A 12,859-nucleotide genomic window follows, 5' to 3' on the forward strand; every position below is an offset into this window, starting at 1 on the left:
CTTTAATCCCAGCACTTGGGAGGCAGAGGCAAGTGGGTCTCTGAGAGCAAGGCCAGCCTGTCTTGAAACCCCCTCACCCATGACACATACTAAAGCATCCCTCTGGGAAGATGGGGATTTAGCCCAGTGGTAGAGTATGCTTGCCTAGTGAGCACAAAGCCCTGGATTTGGTCTCCAATTGTACCTTTCAGTCCCCAGAAGGACAACCCGTTTCCACTCTCTGTGCTCTGAGAGCTTATTATCCTTTTTCTTTTTGTCAGGGTCTCTATTGTGCGGCCCTGGCCGTCCTGGAACTCGCTTTGTAGACCAGGCTGGCCTCAAGACTCCCAGAGATCTGCCTGCCTCTGCCTCCTGAGTGCTGGGATTAAGATGTGTGCTACCATGGCCAGTTTACTGTTTTTTTTTAAAAAATATTTATTTATTTATTTTTTTATTTATATTTTTTTATTTTACTTCTTTTCTTAAAAAAGATTTATTTATTTATTATGTATACAGCATGTGTGCCTGCAGGCCAGAAGAGGGCACCAGATCAGTTGTGAGCCACCCTGTGGTTGCTGGGAATTGAACTCAGGGCCTCTGGAAGAGCAGCCACTGCGCTCTTCACCTCTGAGCCAGCTCTCCAGTCTCCCCCCACCCTCTTCTTCTGTAGTCAATGTTTCTGTGTGTATTCAATAAATCTAAAATTCTTAGGGACTGGTCTCAAGGTTGGGGGTAACTTTTCTCATACATGAACAGCACCCTACAGTTTACAGAACCTTCCTGCTTTTGAGGCCATAGGAGCTCAAGGTAATTCAGTGACAGAGGACAGAGGTCTAAGGAAAGGGTTCTTGTGCCAGGGACCTGGCATGCATTCTGGGAAGTGTGTGTGTTCCAGGCTCTAAGCCTGGGTGCACCATGAAGGGCAGGGACAGGCCACCACTCAGCCTTCTCAACCTGACCCAGGCCTCCAGCTTGGCTGAGGAGATGACCCCGGGCAGAACAGGCCTTTCTAGGCTGTGTAGTTGAGGCTGAGGGAAGAGGATAAAATGACAGCGTCACTTGCTCCGGGCGGTGTGAAGAACGTGACACCCAGTGTCAGGAGTGTTGGCCTTGGCCTTACTGTGAGACTTGGACAGAAGTCGCTTTCCTTCTCTGGGCCTCCTTTGCACAAGGAAACCAGAAGTCCCCGCCAGCTTGACTTCAGCTCTTCCTGATGGCTCTGCCACCTGCATGCATCCTGTTTTTCATAGGTTCGGTCTTTGCTGTGTGGGGCCCCACTCCCTGGATGTCCTTTCGTTAGTGCCTGCTGTCACAATTCTTGTTTTTCAACTTTCAACTCTGGAACTAGTCCTAAAGCACCGTACTTAAAACACTTCGGAAGGGCAGGGACCAGAATGGCATTTCTGTTTATTGAAGAGGCACTGGGCTAGGCACTTTTTTGACCTTCCCCACAAAGCATCATTATTCTTCCTTGATAGGTGAGGAAACTGATGCTCCATAAGGAATGCCACCTGTCCAGGTCACAGAGGGTAGGGTAGCCTGGACTTCCTCATCTGTTCACTCTTAATATCTCGGTGTGCATGTTTGTGTGTACATATTTAAGGTACTACAGGAGTCAGGGTTTATGTTAGACAAGAATTAGATCACTGACTTACTTCAACTTTCATTTGTTTGCTCCGAGACAAGGTTTCTCTGTGTAGCCCCAAGAACTCACTCTGTAAACCAGGCTGGCCTCAAACTCAGGGATCCACCTGCCTCTGTGTCCTAAGTGCTGGAATTAAAGGCATGTGCCACTACTGTGCAACTTTTCTTTTTTAAAACCTTTTTAAAATTTTAATTTATTATTATTATTTTGTTTTTTTTTTTGGGGGGGGGGAGACAGGGTTTTTCTGTGTAGCCCTGGTTGTCCTGGAACTTACTGCGCACAACAGGCTGGCCTTGAAACCAGAGATTTACAGGCCTCTGCCTCCCAAGGGCTGGGATTAAAGGCATGTGCCACTACTGCCTGGCTTAGCCACTGGTATTTTGAAAGAGGATCTTCCTTAGACTGACCTCAAACTTGCTATGCAGCCTACTTAGACTGACCTCAACTTGCTATGCAGCCTACTTAGGCTGACCTCAAACTTTTACAGCTTATTTTGTTGATTTGTGTGTATGTGTGTTTTCCCATATGAGTTTATTTGTCCCATGTGAGCATTGGAGCCTGTGGAAGTCAGAAGGGGGGCATCAGATACCCTGGAACAGTAGTTACAGGCACTTGTGAGCCACCTAATGTGGCTGCTAGGACCTGAACCTGAGTCCTCTGCCAGCAGCAGTAGTCTCTTTAGTCTCTTTAGTCTCTTTAGTCTGAGTCATCTCACCAGCCCGGTAGCCTCAATCTTGACCTTCCTCCCTTCTTCTCCACTGCAGGGTTATCAGACACGCACCACTACACTCGGCTTCACAGGGTATCTTGCAAAAGGCTTAGCAAACGAATGTTTAGCACAGCAGCTGACTGACTGGTGAGTGACTGGAAGCATGACTGAGGGCCTGCATCACTCCAGTCCTTTCCCAACCTACCTCCTGCGGCGGAGACAGGTGCTTACTTAGAGGGAACTGTTATGATCTTCATTTGCTGAGGTGTCAGAGTTACAGGGAGAGCAGCTAATAACGGGGTGGAATGCACAGAAGTGTTGAGCCGAGAGATGCAAGCAAGCAGCAACTGGCCAGCCCTGGTCACAGACGCAGGACATATCTGAACCAGAACAGTCCAAGGAACCTAGTATAGTCTAGTCGGCCTCCTCTACAGCTTGGAAGGTCCAGAAACCCGAACACTTTCTTCTGGTGCTAGTGACCCACCCCATGCCCTGCCCTACAGTCCAAGTACCCAAAGTCCGAGGTCTCCACTTTTTCATTTCAGATACTCTTTTGTAAACTGTAAAGAGCCATTCCTGCTTTGCTCGGTTCGGCAAGCCGCCTTCCGAATGATATGCCCACAGGCCCCGCCTGAGGAATGACCTCCTGGCTCTGGGGCCCTGATATCTTTGGGCTAAGGCCATATTGCCCCCCCCCCCCACCTTCCCTTCCCTGTCCCTCCGTCCTCCACTCTATCCTTGTCCATTTCCCCTCCCCACCTGCCCCTATCTGTTGTGCAAGATGGGCTGGCACACCTTCTGGGGCAGGTCCGATCAAAGCCAAGGGACTTCCCTAGTGGGGGCAGCTGCGGACGAGATTGGGGGCAGGGGGCAAGACGAGGAACTGGAAGAATGCTGAATTCCCGCACGTACGTCCACGCGTCCCCTTGCAGTCCCTACATCCTCCTCGGCATGAGGAAGGAGGGGAGACGCTCTGGCTGCAGTCCCCAGGGCGCCCAGTTTTCTGCGATGCCCCCACCAGCCTTTTCTTCTCTGCTATCTGAATTTGGCGCACACCCGGCGCGTCTGTCCCGGGTCTCCCTTCCGGGGATCTTCTCTTTGTCTAAGTCTCCCCGCTGTCTAGAGGTCCCCGCCCTCCCTGGACTGGAGAGGAGGGCGTGGCTCTATCGGGGGCGTGGTCTGTCCTGGCGGGGCGGGGCGGGGCGGGGCGGGCAACGGGGCCTGGGCGCCGGCTGGAGTGGCTACGGCGGCGGGCGGGCAGGCGGGACGCGGCTGAGATCCCGGTGGGAGTGGAACGGAGCCCGGACGGCTGCGGGGCTGCGGGGCTGCGGGGCGGCGGGAGTGGGGCCTGCGGACTCCATGGCGCCAGCGGCGTCCGTCTGAATAGCAGGGGCGGATCCGGCCGCGGCTTCTCCTCGCCATGGGAGACGTGCTGTCCACACACCTGGATGACGCGCGACGCCAGCACATCGCAGGTGAGGACCGCTCAGCGTCACGCCGGCCTCGGGCTCCGCGGGGCACCCCGGGCCACGCCTCCGCCTTCGCTGTGTCGGGGAGGGGGTCCCGGAGAGTCAAGGCCCGGGGCGGGGCGTAGCCGGTCAGACCCTTGCCCTTCTCCGATCTTGTTCTCTCTCAGCTTGGGCGGCCCTTCCAGGCCTTAATATGTGTTCCCTTCCCCCTTTGAGGAGCCTGAGATACCATTTCTCTGCTGGAACTTGCTCCTCTCGGAGCCCCGTCAGGCCAGAACCCTGCACCTATACCGTAGATCGCGTGACCGCGGGGTCGCATCCTCATCTTCCCAGCAACGTTCCAAGCCTACCCACTCACTACTCCGGACTCTGCCACACTTAGTCAGAGCTTCCTGACTTCCCCGCGCAGCCGACCTGTCCCACCTCTCCCAGGCTTCAGTCCCCGTACACGTGGCTGAAGCTTCCAGGGGGATGGGCCCTTGGAAGGCCTGGGACCTCACGTGGAGAGTGGGGCTAAGGAGAGATGGGGTGCCCTAGAAGGGCCAGGTCCCTGGCCTTTGAGTTGGCTCCAATTCAGCAGAGTGCTGGCTCTACAGCTTAGAGGGGCGGCTGGTCATGGCCAGGGCTGGCTCCTTCAGGGTCAGTGTCCAGCCTCCCAGTGCGGTCCTTCAGCTAGCCTTGCCTCCGCCTGTCAAGGCATGGTGAACACTTCTCAAGAAGGAGTTGCTTCTCCCGAGTCTGTGGAGGAGGAGTTCAGCATCTTGGGTTGATTGTGGAGAATGGGAAACGGGGTGAGAATCTCAGGTTGTCCCCAAACTCAGTTTGGACTGACAACACGGGCAGGTCAGGCCAGGCAGTCCTGAATGTAATTTCAGCTTTTTGCCTAGGTGTGTGATCTTGAACCGGTCTCTTAATGCCCTAGAGCCTAGGTGTTATCTTTGAAAGGGGTTGGTGTTGCTTAGTACAGGGCATAGAGTAGGCACTGAGACATGGGGTGCCAGCCAGTTGGGGTTCTTGGAGAACATGAAAAGATCCCCTGATCTTGTCTCCCTGTACTGTGGCGTCCCCTACGTGGTCTAGATGTCCTGCTGAGTGCCTACCCCACATTCTCTTGAAAGCAGGGACCCTTTGAGAACAATGACAGTTGCCCCTTACTCTCCCTCACCTCCCTCTATCTACCCTAGCAGGGTACAAAGAAGGGGCCAGAGAAGGACTGCCCAGTGACTGGGCCTGAGCTGGTGGCCTGAGCTTCCCTTAGTTGGGCACAGACATGGTGACTCTCACCACTGAACAGTTGGGGGTTAAGTCCTGGAAGGCCTCCTTGTAGGACTAGGTCTGGGCTCAGGAAGGGCCGGGCGGAGCCTTCCTGTCCCTTCCCTGTTGGTGGCAACCTCCTGGGGTTCTGTAACAGTCCCTCCATTCAGGGCCTCCTCTCAGGGCTCTCAGCAAGCATGGGTGGGGTGTGCCCTACTTCAGTGGGTTTTTTCCTTTCCCCACACCCAGAGGTCCCACCTTCCCAAGTCGTGGGCTGAGAACCCACCTCTGCCCTACTGGCCAATTCCCGGAGTGGAGCCTGAGCCAGGGAAGGTAAAGTGGCCCCTTCTGGAGAGGGCTGAGTTTGTTTTGTGGATACAGGCTGAGGAAAAGAGGGTTGTGCCCACTCAGCCTGCTTGCCTCTCCTCCTAACACTTAAGTGCTATTAATAACCCCCTTAGATGCCTTAGATTCCATGGCAAGCTCACCTGGAGGGGGTGGGGGTCCTGAAGTGTCTGGTGGAGGACTGTAAGAAGGCAGCCAACAGAGAGAAGAACTTCCTTAGAGTCTGTTGGAGGGAAATGGGGTCGTGTTTTTGCCATCTCCAGCCATCCATTCACTCTCCTCACCCCACCCAGCAGGTACTGGAGAACTCCACAGCAGATGATTGACATTCCAGAGCCCTCCCTACCTGCTGAAGTGTCAGCTGTGGGAACATCCCTTCCCACAGGGCCCTCAAGCTCCCAGGCCTGTCAGGGTGCTGCGGCTTGGCTGGCAGCCTTGTCCCCTCCCCTAGCAGGTGAGCAGGTGAATGCCAGCCTGCAAGTCCTGGCAAAGGTCAGGCGTGCTCTTACCCAGGGTGCTGTTTTGCTGCCCCGGCACCTTTTATCCTGCGATTTCAAAGCCTCTGGCAAGCAGAGGCTTGTTCCTGCCCAGTGCTGGCGATGCTGGTAGCAGGGTTGTGCACTTGGTGTGCAATGGGCCTGAGAGCTAGGGAACCAGTCACCTAGGGGCTGCTTATTTTCCCTGGATATGAACAGAATGGGGTGTAGCACAGGGTGGCTGAAGTCCCTTCTAGTTATGAGGGCCTAACGAGACTAAAATTCCCTACAGACCTGACTAGAACAACTTTAAGTCCCGACTTAGACTGCACAAGTGTTAGCTGACTGACTTTCGGTCAGTGTATGAGTGTTTTGCTCCCAGGTATGTCTGTGCCCTGAATGTGGTCTTGCTCTGAGAAGGACCGGCATCAGACCCCCTGGAGCTGGAGTTAGAGATGGTGATTAGCTGCCATGGGGGTACTGGGAATCAAGCCCACATCCTGCAAGAACAATGTTCTTAACCAGTGAGCCATCTCTCCAGCCCTCTCTCTTTTCTTTGTAAGCCCTCCTCCACCGCTGAGGTGTTTCTCAAGCCTTTATTATTGTTATTTTGAGACAGTTTTACTAAGTTGCCCAGGCTGCCTTGAACTCAATTTGTAGCCCAGGCAGGACTTGAATCTAAGCTCCTTTTGTTTCTCAAGTCCTGACTAGCTGGGATTACAGGTCTGTGCCACCACACACACCGGCCCTCCCATTTACTAAGGACTGAATCTCAGTGTCCTTATCAGTGAGATGGGAATGACAATGGTAGCTAGGTGCTGCTGGGAGGATCTGGTGGCTCAGCACAGATAAGGTGCTACCCAACTAGTACTTGGGCAGAAGCACTCAGCAAACATCATATTAGTGAGATTGTTCTGGGGTTTCTATGATTAGATTCCCTCTAATGTTGACGTTCAAAGGGGTGGGTGAGGTTTGTCCTGTCTCTAAAGTCAGACTGGCCAGTTTCCTGGATCTGAGGAGAAACCAGTTTTTCAGAAGCCTCGTTCCTGGCTTCTTGCACTGTGGCAGCTGTGTGTGGTGGACGTGGTCTGTGTGGTGCGGGTTGAGAGATTAGTGGCAGGGACAGTGGCAGCAGGGTGTGCAGAAGGAACCAGAAGATAGACAAATGACTGAGCTACGCCAGACCATCCTTTCCACGAGATAGACGACAGGACTCTCAAACGCGTTCTGAGCCCCTTGAGGGATTTCATGCAGAAACCAGGACTCTGCGAGTGAGGGCTGGGGACCGGCCCCTGAGCTGCTACCTGCAGGGGGAGAGCTGGCGCTGGCTGCCATGGGGGAAATCCCCCTTCTCCAGGACATCCTCAGGGGTTCCACTGTTGTGGGTCACAGCTCAGTAAAGGTGCGAGAATTGCCCCACAGAGGGCAGACTGTGCCAGCCTTGTGCTCCTGCGAGTTCCACCCACCTGCTCTGCTCTCCCTGCTCCTGGCTAATTCTTTCTTTAAAAACCACACTTTACTGAGACCCAGTTCCACACCCTGTACCGTCTACCCACAGAGAATGTTTTTTACTGTATTGACTGAGGTGAGCAACCATCTCCACACGTAATCCGGGGACATTTCAGCCTGCTCGAAATACACCCTGCACCCATCAGTAGCCACCACACCCACCCTCCCTGTTCTCTCAACCCTAGGCAACTTTCGCCAAATTGCCAAAGCAGTGTGCACCTGGACACTTTAGGAGGGGACGTATAAAAACCAGATCTTCCATCTTTCATTCTTGGCCATCGCTCTGCAGGAGAAATCATTTGTCTGGTCACCTCTTCCCTATTGGCTCACTCGAATAGCTGTTTTTTTCCTTCCACTCAAAGTGCCATTCTGTGCCTGGGGCAGTGTTATTTGTCCATGGCCCTGGTAATGGCTGCTTGGGTTTTTACTGGCATCTTGTAGTATACATTGTGCAGCTTAAACATCCTATATACATTGAGCTAGGAGCTGGTATCAGAGGCATCAAGGACAGCTTCTGGGGAATATGAATACATCCATGCTTAGCCTTTGGAAGGTGGCAAACATTTCATATCCTTCTGCCAAGACCTACTTTATTACTGGGTTATCGCCCTTTGTGATAACCGGCTATGAAAAAGGGATCATGTTTATTTGTCAAGAAAAGCAAATAATATCTGTTTGCAGATTGATATTAGCAACCCCCACGCCTCTACCTCTCCACTTGTAAAAGTGGCTCCAGGTGCAGGAGTGAAGGTTGTAAGTGTTCCACTCCCCCTCTCTGCTGCCTAATTGTCATAGGGGCTTTGCCCAGAAACTTGCAGGCTGCCGGATGCTTGATCCAGGCCTGGGTCAGCCTCTGTGGGTGAAGCTATCTGGGCACTCTGCTATCTGTTGAGTCTTACATAATGTGCTTTTGTTGGCTTTCCTGCTCTCCCCTCCCCCCAGCCTCCTCTAGTCTTCTATTTGGTCCTCTCCCACCCTTTAGCCTGTGCTCTGGCCTCCTGGGGGCCTCCCACCTCACCCTCCAGGCCTTCCCACACAGGCTGCCAAAAGAGACCTTTCTAATCCCAAACTGGGCCATAGCCCGCCCTCCCTGCCTCCTGCCGCCTAAGGAATGAAGCTGAAAGACAAGAAGGGCAGCTCACCCACCCCCGCCTGACCACGTAGTCCTTTTGTAGCATTTCCCGCCTGCACAATCGTGGTGGTAGGTTGCTGGGACTGTGACTCAACACTGTGTGTCTTGCCTCTTTTTCTAAACCATTTGCAATAAACATCTTTTCCACAGTCTGCAGGTCTTTCCAGGTGAGGTGTTTCTTAGCCGTTCTCTCAATGTTGCCTTTGGGTTGTTCCTGCCCTGTTGGTTCTTAACGCAATCTCCTCCCAATCTTAGCCTGATTCCTCCCTGGCTGTGCTTGGCCGCCCTGCTGAAGCCAGATTCATCCTGCATACTCTACCCCTACCCTGCCTCTTTTATTCATCTGGACACATCCAGGAAGGATCCCTCCTGGGAGCTCAGGGGACCTCTCTGAGCATCTGTTAGCTGCTAGTGCATTTGAAGGGACTGCCTGTGAGTTGTTAGCATGGACTGAAGTCTGTGGCCTCTGGGTATGTGGCCCCAGTAACTGCTCCCCTGGCCTGCTGCCCACAGGGGCTGGTCTATTTCCTGTCTGAGAATGGCGGGTGATAGAGTAGGGAGGGGCCGTTCTCAGGCTGTGAATGTTAAAATAGTTTTATTTATTTATTTATTTATTTATTTATTCACAGCCTTTTATAATCCAAGCTGTCCTCAAACTCAATGGGTAGCTGAGATGACCTTGTACCTCTTGACTGTTAAGATTTTAGGCGGGAATCAAACCCAGGGCCTCATGTGTGTTAGGCTGAGCCACAGCCCAGCCCAACTCTTTTTTTTTTTTTTTGGTTTTTCGAGACAGGGTTTCTCTGTAGCTTTGGAGCCTGTCCTGGAACTAGCTCTGTAGACCAGGCTGGTCTCGAACTCACAGAGATCCGCCTGCCTCTGCCTCCCGAGTGCTGGGATTAAAGGCGTGCGCCACCATCGCCCGGCTAGCCCAACTCCTAACTGAGCACTTACTCTGTGCCATGCCGTCCTCTGCCTGGATCATCTCTCAGAATTACCTCTATGGAAGGCAGGAAGCAGCGAAAGCAAGGCCTTAGTGAGGAAGTCCCCACTGTGACTGCATAGCTATGATTCGCAGGGGGACAGTGTGGGAAAGGCTCCAGAGAGACACAGACAGGGGCCTGGCAGAAGGGAGAGGAGGGGGGACTGTAGGCTTGGGCCAGAGGCTCTGGTAGGCTGCCTGGCTAAATCCCACCATGGCGGAGGCATTACTCAGTCTGAGACTCACAGTCTGCCCCACCCCCTCCCCAGGCAGAGCTCTTGACTCACTGACTACACACTGTCGCAGAAGCATCATCCTGCGGTTACAGATTCCTGCGCTGCCTTTTCCTCCCCGGCCCCACCCCCACCCACTTCCCTGCCTGGGGAAGAAGGGCTTTCTGAAGCCCGAGTGGGGAGCAGAGCCACGCTCCTCTCTAGGTGGAGTTTCAGGGCCTGAGTCACCGAGGAGGCTTGATGGTGAAACTGGGAGAACCGGAAGTGCTGCCTGTGTGGTGCCCCGCCCACTTGGGACCCGGTCCCGTGAGGAAATGTGCTGACTGCAACCCGTGATGAAGGGACCGTGGGTCGGCTGCCACAGTGTGTGTGGGGCTTGGGCTCTGTCTCTATTGGTGTCCCTGGGCCTCAGGGGTCTCTGTAAAAGATGGAGGCTGTTTTGCCATCACAGAGCAGCATGGTAATCTTTGGACAGTGCAGTGTAGGGTGGCAGTGAGTGAATGACAGCTGTTTTGTTTTGTTTTGAGACAGGGTCTCACATATCTGAGGTTGGCCCTGAACTTCTCTGTAGCCTGTGGACTCCTGGTCCTCTCACCTCCACCGCATGCTGGCATTGCAGCTCTATGACACCGTGTCCTGTGTGCTGATCGCAGGTCCTGATGCGTGCTCAGCAAGCGCTGACAGAGCTATGCCCTCAGCTTGATTGGTAGCTTAAATTTATTTTTGTTTGTTTGGTTTTGGTTTTTTGAGACGGGGTTTCCTGTTGTCGCCCTGGCTGTCCTGAAACTCACTCTCTAAATCAGTTTGCATTCAAACTCAGAGACCCACTTGCCTCTGCCTCCTGAGTGCTGGGATCAAAGATGTGCGCCACCACCACCCAGCTTTTACATTTTTTTATTGTCTCTGTGTGTGTGTGTGTTTGTGTGTGTGTGTGTGTGTGTGTGTGTGTGTGTGTGTGATGTGTGTGGTGCACATGGGAGACCAGAGGATGCCCCTGTGGTTCTCTTCTTCCACCTTTACATGGGTTCTGGGGAATCGAACTGTCATGTTTACATGGCGAGGGCTTTCAAAACATCTGGGCTTGTCCATCCCACATGATGGCTTTTTGGTTTTACTCTATGGGCCAGCTTAACATCTCAGGAGACCTGGCCGATTTGTCTGCCCCCTCGCGTGTGGTCAGCCAGTGTCCCGGGAAGCAGGCATGTCTTAGCCTGAGCAACACCAGCGTTTGGTTCAGGACCCCTGAGGTATTCAGCCTGTGTGTGCAGAGCTGTGGGGTGGGGCTGTGATTCCCCCAGCGTTGTCCACTCTGTGTCTGTCTTGAGTTGGGACACAGAAGATAAAGACACCGTGTGTCCAGAATTAGATTTATGAATCTGAACCTGGTCCTGTCGATTATTCGCTGTGTGATCCTGGCCAGAGGTTGTGCCTCTCTGAGTGGTCTCCCCATTTGTGACCTCAAGATCAGTACCCTCTTTTGGGAATTCTCTGTCTTTGAAAACCCTTTCCCAGGACTCTCAAGGCCCTACAAGGTGGGTTACTGTGTGGAAACAGCGGTCCATGCCTCTCAGACCTTCTCCAGGTGATGCACTCTGACCTCTGACATCCTGGTCACTTTTCCTTTATCAGCTCAGTCAATAGTTATGGAATTTCATCTGGGTTTAATGGTGAATACCTGAAATCCCAGCACTCAGGAGATTGGAGCAGGAGGGTCAGGGTTCAGAATCATCCCAGGCTCCGTATCCAGCTGGATGCTAGCCTGGGTTACATGATAGCCAGTAAGTGGTCCAGCAGGGAAAATGTCCACTGTGCAGACCCAGCTCCGGCGTCCAATCCCCAGATTTGTGGTGGAAGGAAAGACTGACTCTGTGACGTTGTCCTCCCCACGTATGCCCTGGTATTCTCGAGGGCCTCCACCCCCAAACACACACACATAAACCCGTGACAGAGTGCTCAATTTAAAAGGAAGCCAAGACAGTTACAAAGCCCTTCCTGTCCTGGGGACAGGCTGATCAAACTTTCTCAGTGGTCATTTGCTTGGAGCTTCCTGGCTGGCTGTGTTCTCTCACGGAAGGTGGGGGAATGTGGGGTGGTAGGAGCTGTGAGTGTTGGCCTTGAAGAGGAGGGGCCTTGCCCTGACAGACCTAGGGAAGCCTTGGCTCATTCCCAGGTGGAAGTGACACCCAGTTGTGGTGGTGGGCTGAGCATGGGGGTGGGTGGTGAGGACCATACCCAGGTAGGGGTGGAGTGGCCAAGGCCTCGGTGACAGTGACGAGTGGGGGGAGCGTCTGATGTGCACCAGTTTTGAGAGCTCCTGCATGCTCTTGGATGGAGAATGGCCTCCCTCAGCCTCCACTTTTACCCTTCTGATGTCGGGAGGCTCCCTCTCCTTTCTGATGACCCCGAGTCTGAGACGTGGGTTTCACAGATTCTAGCCGTACTGGGTCACCATGCGGGGTTGGGTCAGTGAAACTGTGTGGCAGGGTTTCCTGGTGTCTCAGCAACAGCTGCTATATAGAGTTCATGGAAGGACTCCTACTCAGGAAGTCCCCTCTCTCACAAGGAAGTGCAAGGCTGGGAGCCAGTGAAATGGCTCAGCAGGTAGAGGAGCCTGCCACCAAGCCTGATGACCTAGCTGACCCCTGCGACCCAATGCTGCACATTGTCCCCTGACCGCCGCACAGGTGTAGTGGTGTGTGTGTCTCCTCCCCCAGACACACAAAATAAATAAGATATAAACAGAAATCAAAATAAGAAAGCTGAAGCTGGGTGGTGGCAGCGCACGCTTTTAATCCCAGCACGGGGGGGGGGGCAGAGGCAGGCAGATCTCTGAGTTTGAGGCCAGCCTGGTCTACAGAGCTAGTTCCAGGACAGGCTCCAATGCTACTGAGAAACCCTGTCCTGAAAAAAACAAACAAACAAATAAAACCGGGCAACAACAACAAAAAAGAAAGCGGAGAAAGGATATCTGTGCAGACTGGGTATCCGAGCATCCAGGAGGAAGACTAAATTGTGGCTTGTAAAGTGTGAACCCCACGTTCCCTCTCTACAGGTAGCAGGCCACACAGTCTGAGTGCCAAGGGACTTTGGTAGGCCCTTCCTTTTGTCTGTCCCCACTCGGGACCC

At 53.4% G+C, this 12,859-nt stretch overlaps 1 protein-coding gene across 1 annotated transcript in view; it reads left to right on the top strand.

Annotated features, from left to right (window-relative positions):
- Positions 1-3,624: 3,624 nt before the first annotated feature.
- The window catches only part of Niban2 (niban apoptosis regulator 2), a 49,148-nt gene continuing 39,913 nt past the window's right edge, over positions 3,625-12,859 (top strand). Inside the window, exon 1 of the mRNA XM_050154962.1 lies at positions 3,625-3,808. Coding sequence (XP_050010919.1) covers positions 3,754-3,808 — 55 coding nt within the window. The 5' untranslated portion in view covers positions 3,625-3,753. The remainder of the gene's footprint in view (positions 3,809-12,859) is intronic.

The sequence above is a fragment of the Alexandromys fortis genome, unplaced genomic scaffold (assembly GCF_014885135.2).
Source record: "Alexandromys fortis isolate MF-2015 unplaced genomic scaffold, M_Fortis_MF-2015_v1.1 scaffold_72, whole genome shotgun sequence".
In the NCBI taxonomy this organism is placed as follows: Eukaryota; Metazoa; Chordata; class Mammalia; order Rodentia; family Cricetidae; genus Alexandromys; species Alexandromys fortis.